At 40.8% G+C, this 19,634-nt stretch overlaps 1 protein-coding gene across 4 annotated transcripts in view; it reads right to left on the minus strand.

Annotated features, from left to right (window-relative positions):
- Window positions 1–1,487: 1,487 nt before the first annotated feature.
- The window catches only part of myo18b (myosin XVIIIB), a 61,076-nt gene continuing 42,929 nt past the window's right edge, over window positions 1,488–19,634 (minus strand). Inside the window, exons 39-42 of one of the 4 annotated variants that reach the window (XM_084936111.1) lie at window positions 11,909–12,042; window positions 5,137–5,289; window positions 3,473–4,398; window positions 1,488–1,651 (exon numbers count right to left, since the gene is read on the minus strand). In XM_084936111.1, coding sequence (XP_084792237.1) covers window positions 3,495–4,398; window positions 5,137–5,289; window positions 11,909–12,042 — 1,191 coding nt within the window. In that variant the 3' untranslated portion in view covers window positions 1,488–1,651; window positions 3,473–3,494. The other 3 variants (XM_084936110.1, XM_084936114.1, XM_084936113.1) reach the window with 3 other exon arrangements.

Raw genomic sequence — 19,634 nt, forward strand, 5'->3', positions numbered from 1 at the left:
TTAATTTGTGTAAATCTAAAGGGTCTAACTCGTGATTTTGCGTCTTTAACTCAGTGTTTTGTGTTTGTGAACTTTTGAATCTTTGTTAATCATTATTGTAGTATTCCTAATTATGTTTCCTAGTTTAGTTTTCTTACATTTATGTGTTTTCTGATTATTGTGTTTATCTCTGTGGTTCTGGTTTAGTTCCCTTAGTGTTTCCTGATTTATTTTCACAGCACCTTGTTTCATGTGCATCATATTTAGTTTTGCTTCCTCTGTTCCATTGGTCAGATTTGTTCCAGCTCTGTTTCCACCTGTGACCCATCCTCTCATTATCCTGTGTATTTAAGTCATCAGTCTTCCTCTGTTTCCTGTCACGTCGTTGTCATCTGGCTTTGTATGCACGCTCCTTGTGCCTTAATGTTACCTAGTATGTCCAAGTTACCATGTTTCTGAGTTTCATTTCATGCCAAGGTGTTAAGTTTGGGAGTCTCAACTGTCAATAACCATGCCATTTAAGTTTAGCAGCTGAGCAGCAGATTAACTTTAATTATGCCATCACTCTTTTTTCCTGCCCTGGACCTGGAAATCACAGGGACACATCGCACATCACTGCCTGTCTGTTGTGGCACCTCAAGTATTTCTTGCACAATTTCCTTTAAGCCTTTAGTCTAATAAGTTTATATTTATTTATTTACAAAGCTTAATAGTGTTTGCAAAAAGAGTAGCAAGAACAATGGCAGGTGGTTAGATCTATGGTTATTAGTAAAATAACTATTCAATGTTTCAATAAAGAAAAACTTGAATAAAATTGTGTGCCTGTTACATGAGTCATCATGAAAATTCAGAGCCAACACGGTGCGTCTCTGAACAAATGCATTTTTTATAACTCATCTGTTTTGATGAAAAAATACAAAACTTTATCCTTGCAAGAATTAATCGATAACACTCCACCCAAGAAACCAATGTGCATTGTCAAGGGGGTTATCGCAATTTTTATATAGAGTCTATGGTATTCACACAGCATCAAATCCAAGTAAACAAAAAGCTACCACTACACACAGCATCCTACTGGTTATATGTGTCTGAGGTGGGAGCAAGAAAGTAAAAACAGGAAGAAAACACTTTGCAATCTAAGAGTGGAGTGACAGGAAACATGCTGCATTGCTTTACACTGAGCAAAGAAAAAATTCTAAGCAGAGCACAGGCTTAATACCAAGCATGGACTTAAAAGGTAGCGTGTGTCAGAAGGTCAATTGTCTTCCCAATACAGCACTTGTTTTGGTTTCAGTTGTTCTGGATCACACCACAGTGAAATTACAATTCCACTGCAACTTGTTGTGCAGCACCAAATTCTCCTTTTTTTTGAAAGATTTTCAAAGCACCACATCCACATCTGTGATAGAATTTTTCAACACAAGACCAAAACAATATAATTTAATAATTTTAAAAAAGAAATCTCTTGGAAAAATGACTCACAAAGAGTAAAGTCACAAAGCAAACTGTTCATTTCATTGTCTTTATTCATATATAAACTGCTTACTTTAAATACAGACTGAGTGATCAAAAATTGAACAAATGTATTTTTGGTGACTTGTGAATTTCCATATGAAGAGTCAAAAAGCTTCTGTGTTGCCGTGGGAGGAACACTCGCCATCTCCAAAGGTCTCTGCTGGATGTGGATGTGGATGGATGACAGGACAATAGAAAAAAAATCAAAGACAAGATGGTCAGAATAGCAAAGATGATGTGAAACAAAGAGTAACATGTAACACATACACTATCTGGGCCTGTAGTTATCAACCACCTCTGAAGTTGAAATGGGACTAAAAATACTATAAGCTCAGATATTTATGAGTCATGCTACGCCCACTCCCCACAGGGAGCTCTCATTTGAAAGAAAATGATGTTACTGTTTTACAATTTTCAGAGCAATAAGATGAAATTAATGACAATGTCTAGTAGGTTTTCCTCTGTGGTGCCAGTATGAAATCACATCTGAATGACCTTGGAAGTTAAGAGCATATTTTATTCTTGGGAACTTCTATGAAAACTCATAAAAACCTGCATGTTTCTCAAGACAGCAATTACGTGCAAGTGCATAGAAATGCTAGAGGCATCTTAATGTTGGATCTGCAAAAAGAAATGTCACGTGTCATTTCATAATGACACATTTGTCACATCTGAAGTTGGTTTAGTCCAATCCTGCAGTTTAGAGCAACATCGTTCACTTGGTGATGTTTCTGTTCACCTCACCCGAGTCCAAGTCAAACACATTAAACTCTGGCCACAGCTGTCACCAAGTTCTGCTACTATGCTTTCCCTGAAACGGAAGTGTACAATGTGCTGAACCTCACATTACAATTCATCAAAGCCAAGCAGAGCTGTAAAGACAGCTATAACATGTATGTACTAGTTCAAACCTTTCACAATGCCACAATTTTTGTCATCTTGGCCCCTGACACAGTTGCACACTGACACATACTAAAAAGGTATTTAGCAGCTGTCAGCAGGTATAATGGTTGCCACATTTACCATTTTAGGGCTAGATTTACTAACCAATTGCGGCACCACAAACGGGTCTAAAAGAAGTATTGACAGTATTTACAAAGATAGCACAGTGACAAGATTTTGTGAAAGAGGTGTTTGTAACTGACCATACTTTAGATCTATTTCTGGGAGTTCCTCTCAAAACATACAAAATATAGGAGTAGACTATTTAAATAAAACACACAAACTGATTTACTAACATTGATACATACAACACAGCACAGAATGTACTGCTAGTTACGCTATTATTGCTCAGTGGTGCATTTTCAATAAAAAATGTGACCTGCTGTTTCGTTAAAAACCTTCCTTGAAGAAAATTGGTCTTGAGGTTTGCTGGTAAACATTGTAGCATTTTCTTAATTAGCAGAAGTTGAAGAAGTTAGAAGTTGTCTGTGTTTGTGCATGTAGCAATACAGTTTATGCACGCAGCATCCACTATTATACAAATTTGGCAACTTGTGGCTCCATAAATCAAGATCATGAGCACCAACCACTGTTAAGGAGGCTTTGCTTTGACCAAGTCCATCGTGTATTGTGTTGTTAAAAAGTAAGGTTTCTGTTACATATGCATTGCTCAGAAGCTCCACCTGCTTGCTGTTCAAATCTTTTGGTTGTAAGGTGTTTACAGTCAGCTGTCTGTAAGAAAAACTAACTCAGCTTCTTAACTGAAGGGTTGCACCAAGTCCAAGTATGAGACTAAAAACAGGATTATTTTGAACTGTGAATCACAAAAAACTACTTTCGGAAAATAAAATCTAAGAAAATAAAATGACATTTCAAATAAGCATAACAGAGCCGCTTTAAAAAAGGTTTCTACGATGGATTTGACTAACATGCATGTGGAAAAAAAGGGCTCTGATATCAAAACAATGTGATGCAACTACTGTTTACTATTTCAAATGTTCCCTCAGTTCCCACATGTAGCTGTCCATCTACACACCTGAGACTGCCGCACATCTGCTTCAGTCAGTCTCCTTTTTCAGGTATTTCTTCATGAGTGAAGCCACATCTCCCCCCTCGCTGCCCTCTGCTTCCAATCTCTCACCCTGCGGCCTCTCAAATCTGCGTCTCGGCCCACCACCCTGGGAGCTTCGTCCTGATCCACCTGAGCTAGAGGACTCCGATTCAGAACTTTTCCTGCTGTGGCTCGAGGGAGGCAGCTCTCCAAAGTGGACGCTTAGTGCTCTCCTACCTCCTCTGACTGAGCTGGCCAGGCTGCTGGTTGACTGAGCTCTCCTGATTGCAGGCAAGATGTCTGAGGCCGCGTCGTCACGGTCCAAAGGCAGACGCCGATTTTGGAAGACCATGGGTTCTGAACCTAGGGATCCTTCACCTACGTCCTCTGGAATGAGGCTCCCCACCATGCACTGCCGTGCTGCCAGAGGGGAGCGCTGGATGGGAGTTGTGACAGAGTGCAGCGACTTCTCTTCCTCTGGGATGGAGACGGAGGGAGCATGATGACGAGCAGCAAGTGAGGAGAGGTGCGGCAATGAGGGAAGCGATGAGAGAGAATCACATGAGTTAAAGCGAGAGACTTTGCCTCCAGCTGCAGAGAGAGTTTTGGTAGAACGTGGCAGGAGTGGGGAGGATGGTTTCAGGATGCTGGGACCAGGTCTGGGCTCCTGGACATCTTCTGGATTGAGAGAGAGGGCCGAGGCTCTCCGTCTGAGAGTCGATGCTCCGGTTGTTTGATAAATCGCCAAAGAGACGGTACTGCCAGTTTCATCTCCTGCATCACCGCCAGCTCTGCGTTTACGAAGTCCTTCCAACAATTCAGACAGAGCTGTGGAGGATGGGGCTCGACCAAGAGATCTGCTAGCAACGCCTCCAGCCTCAGAGCCCTCGTCATCAGGATTCACACAAGAACTAGAGAGTGATAAAAGAAGCAGTTTAAACCACAAACCAGCCCATATGTTTGGCTAACATACACAGACATCTAGGGCTAGAACTAAATATTGTCTCATTTCATCTATTGGGTGTTTATTATCAAAAACATTCTCTGTCCAACTAAACAGCTTAAAAAGGGCTGAGCATTATATCAAATCAATTTGATCCATTCAACATTTTTGCTTTTTGAAAAACTCTGAGCACAACATGAAAGCATTAAGCTGAATGTCCACACATCATCTTTGTGATTCTGAAGAATTCAAATATTTTCTGTGGTAGAGCACAAATCAGGAGATTTCAAAGGTACTTTTTGTAATTGACCAAAAACTGTAAGAAACAATATTTTTGATGTTACTTCATAAGACGTGCAGTTAGTGGGGATAGGTTAATTGGAAACCCTAAATTGCTCATAGGTGTGAATGAGAGTGCGAATGGTTGTCTATGTCCAGGGTGTACCCTGCCTCTCGCCCTAAGACAGCTGGGATAGGCTCCAGACAACCACCAGCACTCTTCAGCGGGAGAAACATTTCCTCATTCATCCAAGTGACTTCAACTTTTTGGGATTTACTTACTTGAATGATGGAGCATGCATCAAGACAGTAGTTAATAGTAGTGTCACACAGTACTTGAAACACTTATCATAGCTAGTTAGCTCATCAAAAGCATGCTAAGTGATTTATCATTGCAGCTTGAAGTACCTTGTGTTAGCAGACTTACTGTAAGCTGTAGGTGCTGATGGTGTCAGCAACAGACTGACGGCCCCCCTGGCTGCTGTGAAGTGAGCTTCCACCACGGGAGCCTCCTCTAGACACTCCTGACCATTTGTGAATGCCTTCTCCCCCAACAGAGCCGACACTGGACACAGAGTCACTGCAGAACCAAAGAAAACCTCAGAAATCTGCTACAGCCAAATTGAATGAAATTAGATCTTTACCTTTTCAGCTGCTATAAACATGCAAGCACAATAAAAAAGGAAATATGCGACTGCAGCTCCATAAACAGCTGATGATTCCACTGTAAGCCAAGATAGCATTACAGCAGGGGTGGAGCAGCAAGTAATGACTTATAAGATTGGCACACTGCAAACTTTCATGGCGCACTTTATCACAGTACTTTGTTTTTTGCTTACATGCTTACAAAAGGAAATGAAAAATTCTTATTGGTCTATGGTAAAAACATGCTCTAAGGCATACCATCAGTTAAGTTAGTGTCCTGTGGATTTTGGATGTTAGTAGTCATGTACAAAACCCTTCTGTCATGGCCCTGAGTCAGAGACCCACAGTTTATGTTTTGGACATTCAGCAATATTCTAAAGTTAACTCCCTGGTTTTGGTTCGTATTGTTGTGATCCTTTCCTGTGTGGTATTTGTCACGGTCTTGGGTCGGTGACCCAGTGTTTTTTTTTCTTGTTTTTATTTATATTTTTTGATTTAGTATTATACATGGTTCTGTTTTTGCTTCCCCTGTGTCCTTGTTCCTTGGATAGTCTGTCATGTCTCTCGTGCATCTTAAGTTCTGTCTCCGTGTTTATTAATTTGTTCCCCTGTCGTGTCTCACGCGCCGTCTTGCTCCTCCTGTGTTCCTTGTCCTCAGTCAGGCCAGATCTTAGTATGTGTCTCTTGCTTCCTGTTTTATTTTGATAGTCCGTTGTCCTGTGTTCAGTGTATTCAGTTTTGATTCCTCTCTGTCTCCTCATGTCTGATTAGTCCCAGCTGTGTTCCCACCTGTTTCCCATCCCGTGGTTATCCTGTGTGTGTGTATTTAAGTCTTCAGTTTTGCCCTGTTTATTCTGGTGTTCTCCACCTTGGCTGTGTTTTTCTCGTGTGTTTTCCATGTTCCCTAGTTATGTCTAGTTGTGAGTTTCCAGTGAGTTGCCAGTTTCTTAGTACTAGTTTATCTTTTGTTTCTTTTTGTGTTTCTTTGTACTTTGATTTTTAGTTCGCTTTCTCAGCTAAATAAAAAAAAGTCAGTTTTGGAGTCCTGTGTTTCGGTCCTACCGTTGCCTGCCAATGAGCCTACCATGACACTTTCATATCTCAATCGCCTTGAAGGATAACTAAATACTTTTGACTATTATAAGTATCAATAACAATACTATACTCACCAAATGTAACGTACGGTTACATTGTAACCTTGGTTCTCTGAGTGAGAGACTATCTCTCCACTCCATTACATATTCCATATGTATGGGGTATGATACATAGAAGTATGGATACTTCTTGAAGACACTCCGGCTAGCCGGGCCACGCCCCACAGATTACATGTAAAGCAAGCTGTGCAGGCGTGAAACCAGTGATAGTTTGATAAGATAAGATAACCTTTATTAGTCCCACACGTGCGAAATTTGTCAGAATGCTTCTCCGAGCGGCCTACAAAAATAGAAGAATCTGAAGAAAGCGTGTTGCTAGGACTGACCGGAGGCAAATTTAATTTCAAAAGACTACCCAACGGAAGCCTTGATAAAAGTGTGATTTTGTGCAAACTGTGCAAAAAGGAGTTTGCATACCACCAAAGCACCTCAACCTTACCATCTAAATGCAAAACATGTTGCAGCGAGCACGGAAACTGTGGGAGCTGTTAGCACTAGCAGTTCCAGTTCGAGTACCAACAAAAGGTGTCGGCAGCCCAAACTTGAAAAAATGACTTACAAATTCTCTTACAAAATGGATTGCTCTGGACTGTAGACCACTATCAGTGGTCTACAGTCAGTGGTAGTAGATAGGGCGTTAGAAAATGTGCTACAGTTAGCATCAGGTGATCCAACTTTCCAACTGCCATGGCGACAGACTATTCAAGTAAAATTCAACAGCTTTATGACACTGAAAAACAAGCAAAATTAGATGCATTACAAAAAACAGACTTTGTGGCTCTTAGTGGGGATCACTGGACTCCCCCTCAATCTGTACACTCCTTGTCATGCACTAAGATCATCAGGTCAATTACTCCTGGCCCAACCTAAGTTTAGACTGAAGACCAGAGGCGATCGTGCCTTTGCTTCAGCTGCACCCAACCTTTGGAATAGCCTTCCTGCGTCTATTCGTGCCACAGACTCTATCCAATCCTTTAAATCAAGATTGAAAGCATACTTATTTAACCTGGCTTTCCTGACCAGTTAATACCCTTTTTAAACTTTTTATTAAATGTATTATTTTATTATTAATTTTACTGCTGTTTTTATCTTCTTAGTAGATATTTTGTATTCACGATCTGACCTTCCTCCTGTATTGAGGTTTGATACCTATTCTACTTAACTCTTCCGGTCTATTAGTGCCTCCATTCTGTCTGTGCTAGCGCCCGATCTGTACTCTGTTATTGACTTATGTTGTTTCTCCATATTACTGTGAAGCACTTTGGTGTGCCTTCGGGTTTTAAAATGTGCTATATAAATAAAACTATATTGAATTGGATTCTGTTAGTAATTCTAATTATCTCGGAGTCACTGCACATATTCTTGATGTCACTGATGGGACATGGAATCTACAGTCTTTTGCCCTGACTGTGCAGAAGACAAACATCAGAAACTATTCCAAAAACTGCGTTGAGTAGTTTCTCTCTTTGGCAGAAGAATGGGGAATTCAACAAAAGGTAACCACAATTGGGACAGACAGTGCACGAACCATGGTGGCTGCAGCACCTCCCATTCCATCACATGCCTTGTGTTGCTCACATATTGCAAACAACCCTCACTGTTAGCCCTGCTGATAGTGGTTTCAGTGATGCATTAGCAAAATGTTGCAAGATAGTGGGTCACTTTAAACACAGCCCTGCTGATACAGAGGAATTACACCAGGAGGAAACAAGACTTGGGCAACAGAAAGAACCACTCATACAACATGTTTCCACAGGGTGGAATTAAATGCTGGATATGTTTTTTCATCTACTAAAGAATCAAGAGGCTGTTTTTGCTGCTTTAGACAAACAAAAGCACAAGCTAGTCATTTTAACTCCATCAGAGCTGGTAAAACTCCAAAAGCTGGTGACTATCCTTGAGCCATGCAGGTAAATAAAACTATTTTTTAACTTATTGTTACTGTTTCTTCAAAAAGCTCTATAGTTGACAGTTATTGTGTAGATTAATAAATACTTTCTTGAACTGTCTACTACAGGTTTGTGACTCAGCTTCTTGGAGGTGAGACATATGTCTCATATTCAATTGTTTTAACTTCTTTCTGCCACCTGCATCACACCATGGAGGTCTCTGATGATGACTCAAACTACATGGTGACTGCCTTCACAAAGGACCTATCCCAACATGTAGCTACACTCAACCATCAGTGGCTCAAGACAGCTACTGTGCTTGACCCACGCTTTAAGAATTTAAAGTGTCTTGCAAGGGGAGAGCGAGAAGAGGTTTGGACCAGCCTTGAGGCCCTGTTGCAGGAACAGTGTAAAGATGCCACCACAAAGGCACCAGTAAAGACAAAGAGCCTCCTCTTGTCTTCATTGTCTTCATTGTCTTCAGATTCTGATTCAGATGAGGAAGCCCTGTGTAACAGGGGCCCTGAGTTTGTACAGAGCAGAACCCACCATCAGCAAGCAAACTGCAGTTGTGGTCCAGCCGAGCAGGCACCCACCCACAACTGTCTGTCCTGGCCCGCAAGTATTAGATTAGTCCTGCCACTTCTGTCCCATGTGACAGACTGTTATCACTTGCAGGTCACATAGTAACAAAAAAAGAGAGCTGCCTTGAGCTCTGAAAATGTGAACAGGCTAGTTTGTCTAAGTAACTGGCTGAAAGAGATGGACAATAAATAAGCATGGAGGTATTGTGAGTCCAATGGGTTTGTTATTTTTTGCACTAAAATGTTCCATGATCACATTGTTTTAGCCTAATGTACAAAATAATTTTGGCTAAGGTTACTCAGAGTTTAAAGGTGAAGCTGGTCAAATTACCTTTTATCTTTCTGCCTTATTTTTCTAACAAGAAAAACTGCACTTTATGTAGACTTTTTATTATTTTTATTTAAAGACAATACCATTCTGAAAATGTACTTAAAGTACTTAAAATAGCACTTTATTTTTAAGTCTTCCCAGTTTTGGCCAGGGATATTATTTTTGTTTCTCTGTCTTGAATTGAAATGCAGTTTAAATGCTTTCCCCCCCCCCAGAATGACGGCTACCGCTGATGGGCACCCAGAACCTGCTCCCTGAAAGAGGGGCTGGCTGCCATGTTCAAGCGGGAAAACCACATAAAGGTGGTAGTTGGGGACCATGTCACTGCCACACAAATGGCAGAGAGGGAGGCACCCCGCCACCCTCACTGGTTGAGTGGGCCCGCACACCTGAGGGGAGAGGAGCTTCTACTGAGGCATAAGCCTGCTGGATTGCCTGTACCTCACAGTGGGACAACCGGGACTTGGACAGGGGCCTGCCCGAGATCCCGGGATGCAAAGAAATGAACAGTTGGTCCGTTGGCCGAATCAGCCGGGTACATGTGATGTACAGCGCCAGAGTTCAAATCATTTTAGAGCCAGCAGATGCTGAGCTGCCTCTCAGTCCAAGCCTTCCATCGGAACTGACTGCAGCTTAACCGACTGGGGGAGGTGGAAGTCCATTTTCCAGTCATGGATTGGCCTTCCCAGAACACAGATCTCAACATTATTAAAGCAACCTAGGATTATCTCAACAGAGAATGGACAAAAGGAAGCCAAAATCCAAACAACCGCCTTAAATATCCTTCAAGATGTCTGTAAAACTATTCCTCAAGATATCTTAAACAAAGTAGTGAAAGCTGCCTAAGAGAGTTGTACAACTGTTCAAACTCTGTCTTTTCCTTACATGCTTTACTTCCACGTCTCTTTCAATACACAACTAATACACAGCTTTTGTAAACTAGGGGACAGGTCCTTGAGCTCAAGTCCTCTATCAGAGCCTATGACTCAATGCCTTGCACAAGGATTCGGGAATGTTGTATGATATTAACAGGACCCTAAGAGCCTCGTTTAGGAATCCAATGGAGGTGAAGGAAAACACAAGAGGCAAACTTCAAGCCAAATGCACAAGTCATAATCAAGTGAGGGGTTCACCAAGGAGATGTTCTGTCCCCATTGCAACCCCCTCAGCCAGATCATTAACAAGACTGGCTATGTATACTGACTATGAAATACAGCAATCATTAGCCTACTTTAGTAATCTCAGAGGGAAAATTAGTTGTCATAGAAGCATATATACAAGACACAACAAAGAAATCGCATAAAATGAAGTGCAGAAATAAAGATATGACTAGATAATAAATTTAGAGATATAAATATAAGGATAAGTCCCCCAGGTTCCCCTGGGACCTGGGGAATTCCACACACACAGTCTACAGCTTTGGTGGAACACTGCTTACCTCAACTGAGGCTATAATCAGGCAGTGAAAAGTACACACAAAGTCAGGAGGATCTTTCTCAATACCATAGTTGTGCCTTCTATTGTGGAAGCAGAGTAGTCCACAGTGATGCAAATGCACCAATCTGTTGGGGTGAAGAGAGAGCTGAGCATAAAAGCAAAGTTGTCAATTAAAGAGTTAATTTACATTCCTACGCTCACCTATGGTCATGACCTTTGGGTAGTGACCGAAAGAATGAAGTCACAGACACAAGTAGCCTTCGAAGAGTGGCTGGACAGTCCCTTAGAGAGAGGGTGAGGAGCTTGGTCATACGAGAGGGACTCAGAGTAGAGCCGCTGCTCCTCCATATCAAAAGGAGCCAGAAGAAGGAATTTTGGGCATCTGACTAAGATAGACGCCTCATAGGTGAGGTATTCTGAGCATGTCCGGTAGGGGGCCCCTGGGGGAAACCAGAATTTGTACAAGAGAGATTATATCTCATAGCTGGCTTGGGAACTTCTTGGTGTCCCCGTAGATGAGCAGGAGAAGGTAGCTGGGGTGAGGGAAGTCTTGGCTTCTCTGCTTAGACTGCTTCCCCCCACCATCCAGATAAGCAGCAGAAAATGGATGGACACACACACACACACACACACACACACACACACACACACACACACACACACACACACACACACACACACACACACACACAAACAGCTAAAACAAAACTCAACCCTAACCTTGGTGACCTGATGGTCGTTAGTAAATGAATATCCAATTTACACATCTATGTAATGACTTTCATCATTTGGGTTAAGGTGTAGCTGACTTAATTGTGCATTGACTTTGGTGATATGCATGGATATGATGGAAATCAAGGCCAAAGCTAGTTGAAAATGCAATGAAATTTTTTTAAAAAGGCTATGTCTTTTTTATCCTGTTATTTATTATCACAACAATATGCATAATGAGAACACTTCAAGCTCAGATATTTTTAGGCCATACACATATACACAGCCACACACACAGCCAAGAGTTTCTTACAGGTCTTTCTTTTGAGTAAAGGACTCCACAGCAGTGTGAACACTGGATTGAAGGGCAGATTGGTGAAAGTTGAGTTCAGACATACAAATATCATCACTGAACCTGAGAGGAGCTACCTCAGTGAGGGCAAATTACCTTTCAGTGTCGCTGTCATCACTCGATTCTACTTCCTCTAGGGCAGCCTGAAGATCAACGATGCGCCGGATGGACGTCTCCAGGTCCGCCTGTAATGCCTGTCTGACAGTGCTGAGCTCTTCAACCTTCATTTCCTGTACAAAAAAGAGGAAGATGACAGATGCAGGGATGAATAAGATGGTCATCTTCTAACAGACCTGTTTGCTGTGCCCCAGCACACATCAGCAGTATTTATTAGCAAATTATTACATATGCAAGCTGACATCCAGAGAAAAAAAAGTGATTTCTTAAATTGTTCCATCATTTTCTTACTGACTCTCTGTCTCTCATATCCTGTCACATATGTATGCACCTACACACAACCAAAAGCTTTCAGGCTTTTGCCTTTGTTGGTTTTGAGACGGGTGTGGGAGCTACAGCTGTCATAGAAACACATAAGCATGTACGAGTGTGTGTACGTGTGCACCCCCATAACCTTGAAGAGACAATGAGGATTAATCACAGTCAGAGAGAGGAAGCAGGATGAGGGAGCGATGACGTTGGGTATGGTGGTGGAGAAGTCGGAGGAAGAGAGAGAGAGTTTGTGTGTGTGTGTGTGTGTGTGTGTCTGTGTACATGCACATGTGTGTGTGTGCCTGTGTGCATGCTGTTGTGTGTATGATTAAATCCATTTATATGGGGCTCTGTCTAAGTCTCCATTGCTGGTTGGTAGGTTGTTTAAGGGCATTCTTGTGTCTGTCTGTCTGTCTGTCTGTCTGTCTGTCTGTCTGTGTGTGTGTGTGTGTGTGTGTGTGTGTGTGTGTGTGTGTGTGTGTGTGTGTGTGTGAGTGTGTTGCTTTGTGCGAATAACTTAATTCCTGGAGCTCCTTCTCATTTTCTTGGCTCAGCTCAGAGGTCACAAAGAAATGTGCAGTTAGTGAGAACAAGAACATGACTGAATGTGTAACTGTAAGTAGCAGCTTTAAAGTCTGCTCGGCTGCTCAGATCTTCATCTAACTCACTTGTGCATTCACACTAGAGTAAAAATAGGAAAGCTCCTCCCTCCATTTTTTCCCCCCATGTAAAGCTTTTATTAGTTCTTTAACATTTTTAGTTTTTTCAGTCATCTGTGACACCGACTCCACCGTGACATCCGTCATAGTTGAGGGTCCATTTGCTTGTCATTGCTCCTCGGAGTCGCTGAGTGGCAAGAGTTCTCCTACGGGTGACTGAGGATGAAATGTGAAATTGTGAAATTTCCAGTGCCATTACTACAAACTAATGTCTTCCTAGTTCCTTTCTCTCTGTTTGAGGCATTGGATGAGTCCCTCTCATTTGCAATGAATGGGTTGCTTATTAAGTCCGCCTTGCACGCATTTAGAGATGGAGACATCAGCTCCAATTTTAATACTTTGTGCACTGTCGCTACCAAGTTCTCCAATTTTGCCATCATTTTCTCCAATTTTGTTTTTCCAGCTGGACTTTGTGGAGTTGCTATGGAGTTTGTTTCTGCGAAGGCTTCAGTTTTCAGACTTGGAGGCTATATCTGTCATGGTCCTGAGTCTATGACCCAGCATTTTGAGTCTCTGTTAGATTTAAGAGATATTTATGTTTAAGCTTGAGTTTAGTACTTCCTAGTGCCTCTGAGTTTTATTATCTATATTTTTGGTTCTTGGTTACTGTTTGATTTCTTTCATGTCCTAGTGTTGTTTCTGTGTCTTGCTGTCTGAGTCTCCAGTGCCAGTCAGTCTTGTCTCCATGTTTGTTTACCTTTTTGTCTACATTCAGCTCGTATGTCTCAGTCCTGGTCTCTGTGTTAGGTACTTCCCGTCTTATTTTGAAAGTCCCTCATCTCATGAGTTCAGTTTCCCCCCCCCCCCCCATGTCATTATGCCTGATTTGTTCATGCTGTGTTCCCCAGCTGTCTCTACTCAATTAATCACCCTCCTGTTTATATATATTGTGTCAGTCTCCCTTTGTCTATTGTCAGAATGTCAGTCACCTTTCATTTGTAGTTCCAGTGTTTTCTTGCCCTAGTTTATATACTATATTAGTGTTTCTAATTTCCTCAGGTACTTTACTTTTCACCACAATGTATTTTGCTCATCAACCTAATTAAACATTTTTCCTTTTGTTTACCACAATCCACATCTGTGTGTCTGCATTTGGGTCCTCATGCTCCTATTCACTACACATGATAATGTCCCCCTTTCATACAGACAGTGAAAAAGCTATTGAGAAATCACCAGCCTTTGACGTGATAATCATTCAGCCTTTTGAACAGACTAATTCTGTTGCTTGCTTTATTATTTTCTTCAGTGGTTTGAGGGTCTGATCCTATCTAAGCTGTCTAAGAACTCTGAATCAAGAAAATGCAAATCGAATCCCAAGTTGTTACATTATTTCAAGCCCACAGAGCCCAAAAGCCTGAGAACAAAGTTCAATGTAATCAACAAGCTCTGAGTACATTGATTTAATTAATTTGATGTGTCCATAACCCAAAATATATTTTTGTTTGTTTGCTTTGGTCCCTTTTTCAGTTCAGTTTTTCTTCCCACCTCTGTATGTAGATGTGGACAGTAACAAAGTACAAATACCTTGTTACTGTACTTAAGTACAATTTTTATGTATCTTTACTTTCCTTGAGTAGTTATTTTTTGTGTACTTTTTACTTTTACTCCCTACATTTCTAAACAAATATCTGTACTTTCTACGGCTTACATTTTCAAAACAGGCTCATTACTTCTGGTTAAATCCATTTGGGTCGAATTATTATTTCGTCACTGTGACGAGACATCAAACCCGTGTAAGCTCAAACAGTAACACAGGAAAGGGATTCCTGTTTGTTTATTAATCACCAGGATGATGCATAAAAAGAGATTACATGTGCCAAAGGGGTTAAAAGTGGGATGGTGTTTTGTTTTTGGTTTTTTTTGTTTATTTACTGACACAACACTGGAATGACTGCAGGTTTCCGTAAGTTGTGGTTGCGGTACCTTGGCATCTAGCTCGCCCTACTGAAGCGAAGAGAGCATAAAGGGCGTGACTTTTTTTTAAGTGGCAGGTTAGTTTAAATAAAATGTTTCTATCTGTTCAACAAACATCAGCAAACTGTGTGCAGTTTGTCATAGAGTGTGTTGCTAGCTAAAGATCCAGCTGCTTCAGAGCTAACTTCACTCAGAGATGGAGTGTACATTTATACATGTGACATTATGTTTTTTCATATTGTGAAATGTGCTGCAAAACAAAATGAGGTAGACTAACTGCTATGTAAAGGCTGCATAAGAATACTCTGGAGTTTAGTGCAGGATAAACATGTTAGTTTGCTGTACTGTGATGGATTTAAAGTAAAGAACAGTGTGACTGGTGCTGTGGTTTCATGGTCAGAGTGTAGCAGAGATAAGATGGGGCCTGATTATTTAAGACCTTGTATGTGACAAGCAGGATTTTGACTTCAATACTGAATTTAACAGGGAGCAAATGAAGGGAAGTCAAAATAGAAGAAATATGCTCTCCCTTTCTAGTCCCTGTCAGTACTCTTGCTGGAGCATTTTGGATTAACTGAAGGCTTTTCGTGGAGTTTTTGGGACATCCTGATAATAACAAATTACTGTAGTCTAAAGTAGAAGCAATAAATGCATATTGAGTAACTGCAGTTAGTATTGCCCGGCTCTGTAGAATTCTGTTGTTTTCTGGCCTTGCTTTGGAGTAACCCTCGTCTCTGTGATTAGTTTTTCCGGATCTGTCCGCATCGTGAGCCCTGAATTAAGAAGCAGAGGGTTAGAGGCCATCAAGGTCTTTATGTCTTTAAGACAATCCTGCAGTTTAACTAATTGGTGTGTGTTATCTGGCTTCATGGATAAAGTTGTGTCATCTGCATAGCAATAAAAATGTATGCTATGTCTTCTAATGATACTGCCTAAGGGAACAGAATTGGTCCTAGCACTGAACCCTGTGGAACTCCATAATTAATCTTAATGTGTGAAGAGGACTCTCCATCTATATGAACAAATTGGAGTCTATTAGATAGATATGATACAAACCACTGCAGCGCAGTACCTGTAATACCTACAGCGTGCTCTGATCATTCTAATAGAATATTATGGTCAACAGTATCAAATGCTGCACTAAGGTCTAGCAGGATAAGCACAGAGATGAGTCCACTGTCAGAGGCCATAAGAAGATCATTTGTAACCTTCACTAAAGCTGTTTCTGTGCTGTGATGAGCTCTTAAACCTGACGGAAACTCTTCAAATAAGCCATTCCTCTGCAGATGATCTGTTAGCTGTTTGACAACTACTCTTTCAAGGATTTTTGATATGAAAGGAAGGTTAGAGATTGGCCTATAATTAGAGATAGGTTGATCATTTTCAAGATTCAAGCATTAATTAATAGGACTTTTTTGAGCAGTCTTGTAGGAATGGGGTCCAAAAAGACATGTTGATGGTTTGGAGGAAAAAGACTCTAAATGAATATCCATGGTACTGAAAGTACCCGTAGATAATGTTAATATTAAGTCTGTGAGATAATTATGAGTGATTTTTTCTCTAATGGCTAAAATTTTATTTCACAAGGTCATTACTAGTTAAGGTTAAAGAAATAGTTGGCTCAACAGAGCTCTGACTTTTTGTCAGCCTGGCTACAGTGCTAAAGAGAAACCTAAAGTTGTTCTCATTTCTTCAATCAGTGATGAAAAGTAAGAGGTTCTGGATTTACGGAGGGCTTTCTTATAAAGCAACACACTATTTTTTTTTTGGTTGTGGTGTTTGCTCACACTTTTATTCCACAGCATTGTGCCGAAGTCCCAGTGCTGTCCAAACCGTGCTGCTATGATTGCACTCTGTAGTAATGACACTGATGTTTTCAAGTGTTCCAGATAATAAAGCAGCTGTTTTTGTTAATGAGTAGAGCTGAGAAGTGAGTGTTTTAAAAGTCTGCTTTACTTTTAGTTGTAGCCTGGAGGAAGTGTTTCCTGCCAGGACTTTTAAAGTTTATGTTTATGTTTCATGTGTCACAGCCTGCGTTGTGAAACTCCTGTTGAGGTTTATATTTAGCAGCCTACGTGCTGCCCGTGTAGTGGTGATCTATCTGCAAGCAGCAGGGATACCAGAGAAATGTATGGAAATACGCTTTTATTAGCTATTCTTTTATCTTCCTTTGTTTTAATGAAACAGAGTTCACATTAACACAATCTGAAAGAATACGATACATAGAATCAGACCAGGAGTGACATGTTTAGCCGCATGTTCTCCTTAAATTGCTGGCTGTCTGAGTGGTGTCCCAGAAGCGATGTGGGCTTCATAGATAATTGGCAAACCTTCTGGAGGAAACCTGGTCTTGTTAGGAGAGACGGCATCCATCCCACTTTGGATGGAGCAGCTCTCATTTCTCAAAATATGGACAAATTTATTAAACCCCCCAAAATACGACTATCCAGAGTTGGGACCAGGAAGCAGAGTTGCAGTCTTACACACCACTCTGCAGCTTCTCTCCTCCTGCTACCCCCAAAAACCCATCTCCATAGAGACTGTGTCAGCTCCCAAAAAGACAAAAAACAAACTAAAAACCAGCAACAAACAACTTTAACATAAACAATCACAAAGAAAGAACAATACAGTATCCACATCTGAACCAAAGAGTAAAACAGTGAAATGTGGATTATTAAATATTAGGTCTCTCTCCTCCAAGTCTCTGTTAGTACATGACTTAATAATTGATCAACAAATCGATTTACTCTGCCTTACAGAAACCTGGTTGCAGCAGGATGATTATGTTAGTTTAAATGAATCAACACCCCCGAGTCATTCTAACTACCAGAAATCTCGAAGCACAGGCCGAGGGGGCGGTGTGGCAGCAATTTTTCACACCAGCCTATTAATTAACGAAAGACCAAGACAAACTTTTAATTCATTTGAAAGCCTGATGCTTAACATTGTCCACCCCAGCTGTAAAACTCAGAAACCAGTCTTACTTGTTATCATCTATCGTCCACCTGGGCCTTACACAGAGTTTCTGTCTGATTTCTCAGACTTTTTATCTGATTTAGTTCTCAGCTCAGATAAAATAATTATTGTGGGTGATTTTAACATCCATGTAGATGCTAAAAATGACAGCCTCAACATGGCATTTAATCTGTTAGTAGACTCAATTGGCTTCTCTCAAAATGTAAAAGAACCCACCCACCACTTTAATCACACTCTAGATCTTGTTTTAACATATGGCATAGAAACTGAACATTTAACAGTGTTTCCTGAAAACCCTCTCCTGTCTGATCATTTCCTGATAACATTTACATTTACAATAATTGATTACACAGCAGTGGAGAGTAGACTTTATCAAAGTAGATGTCTTTCTGAAAGCGCTGTTACTAAGTTTAAGAATATAATCCGCCCACTGTTATCATCTTCAATGCCCTGTACCAACACAGAGCAGAGCAGCTATCTGAATGCTACCCCAACAGAGGTCGATTATCTTGTTAATAATTTTACCTCCTCACTACGTACGACTCTGGATACTGTAGCTCCAGTGAAAACTAAGGTCTCTAATCAGAAGTACCTGACTCCGTGGTATAATTCTCAAACACGTAGCCTAAAGCAGATGACTCGTAAGCTGGAGAGGAAATGGCGTGTCACAAATTTAGAGGATCATCATTTAGCCTGGAGAAATAGTTTGTTGCTTTATAAGAAAGCCCTCCGCAAAGCCAGAACATCTTACTATTCGTCACTGATTGAAGAAAATAAGAACAACCCAAGGTTTCTCTTCAGCACTGTAGCCAGGCTGACAAACAGTCAGAGCTCTATTGAGCCAACCATCCCTTTAACATTAGCTAGTAATGACTTCATGAACTTCTTCACAAATAAAATTTTTATCATTAGAGAAAAAATGACCAATAATCATCCCACAGATGTAATATTATCTACAGCTACTCTTGGTACCATTGATGTTAAGTTAGACTCTTTTTCTCCAATTGATCTTTCTGAGTTAACTTCAATAATTACTTCCTTCAAACCATTAACGTGTCTTTTAGACCCCATTCCTACAAAACTGCTCAAAGAAGTCCTGCCATTAATTAATTCTTCGATCTTAAATATGATCAACCTATGTACCACAGGCCTTCAAGCTGGCTGTAGTTAAACCTTTACTCAAAAAGCCATCTCTAGACCCAGCAGTCTTAGCTAATTATAGGCCAATCTCCAACCTTCCTTTCATATCAAAAATCCTTGAAAGAGTAGTTGTCAAACAGCTAACAGATCATCTGCAGAGGAATGGCTTATTTGAAGAGTTTCAGTCAGGTTTCAGAGCTCATCACAGCACAGAAACAGCTTTAGTGAAGGTTACAAATGATCTTCTTATGGCCTCTGACAGTGGACTCATCTCTGTGCTTGTCCTGCTAGACCTTAGTGCAGCATTCAATACTGTTGACCATAATATCCTATTAGAGAGATTAGAACATGCTGTAGGTATTACAGGTACTGCACTGCAGTGGTTTGTATCATATCTATCTAATAGACTCCAATTTGTTCATGTAAATGGAGAGTCCTCTTCACACACTGAGGTTAATTATGGAGTTCCACAGGGTTCAGTGCTAGGACCAATTCTGTTTACATTATACATGCTTCCCTTAGGCAGCATCATTAGAAGACATAGCATACATTTTTACTTCTATGCAGATGACACCCAGCTCTATCTGTCCATGAAGCCAGATAACACACACCAATTAGTTAAACTGCAGGAATGTCTTAAAGAC

This window comes from Perissodus microlepis, chromosome 7 (assembly GCF_051167445.1).
Source record: "Perissodus microlepis isolate ML-2025 ecotype Zambia chromosome 7, ASM5116744v1, whole genome shotgun sequence".
Taxonomy (NCBI): domain Eukaryota; kingdom Metazoa; phylum Chordata; class Actinopteri; order Cichliformes; family Cichlidae; genus Perissodus; species Perissodus microlepis.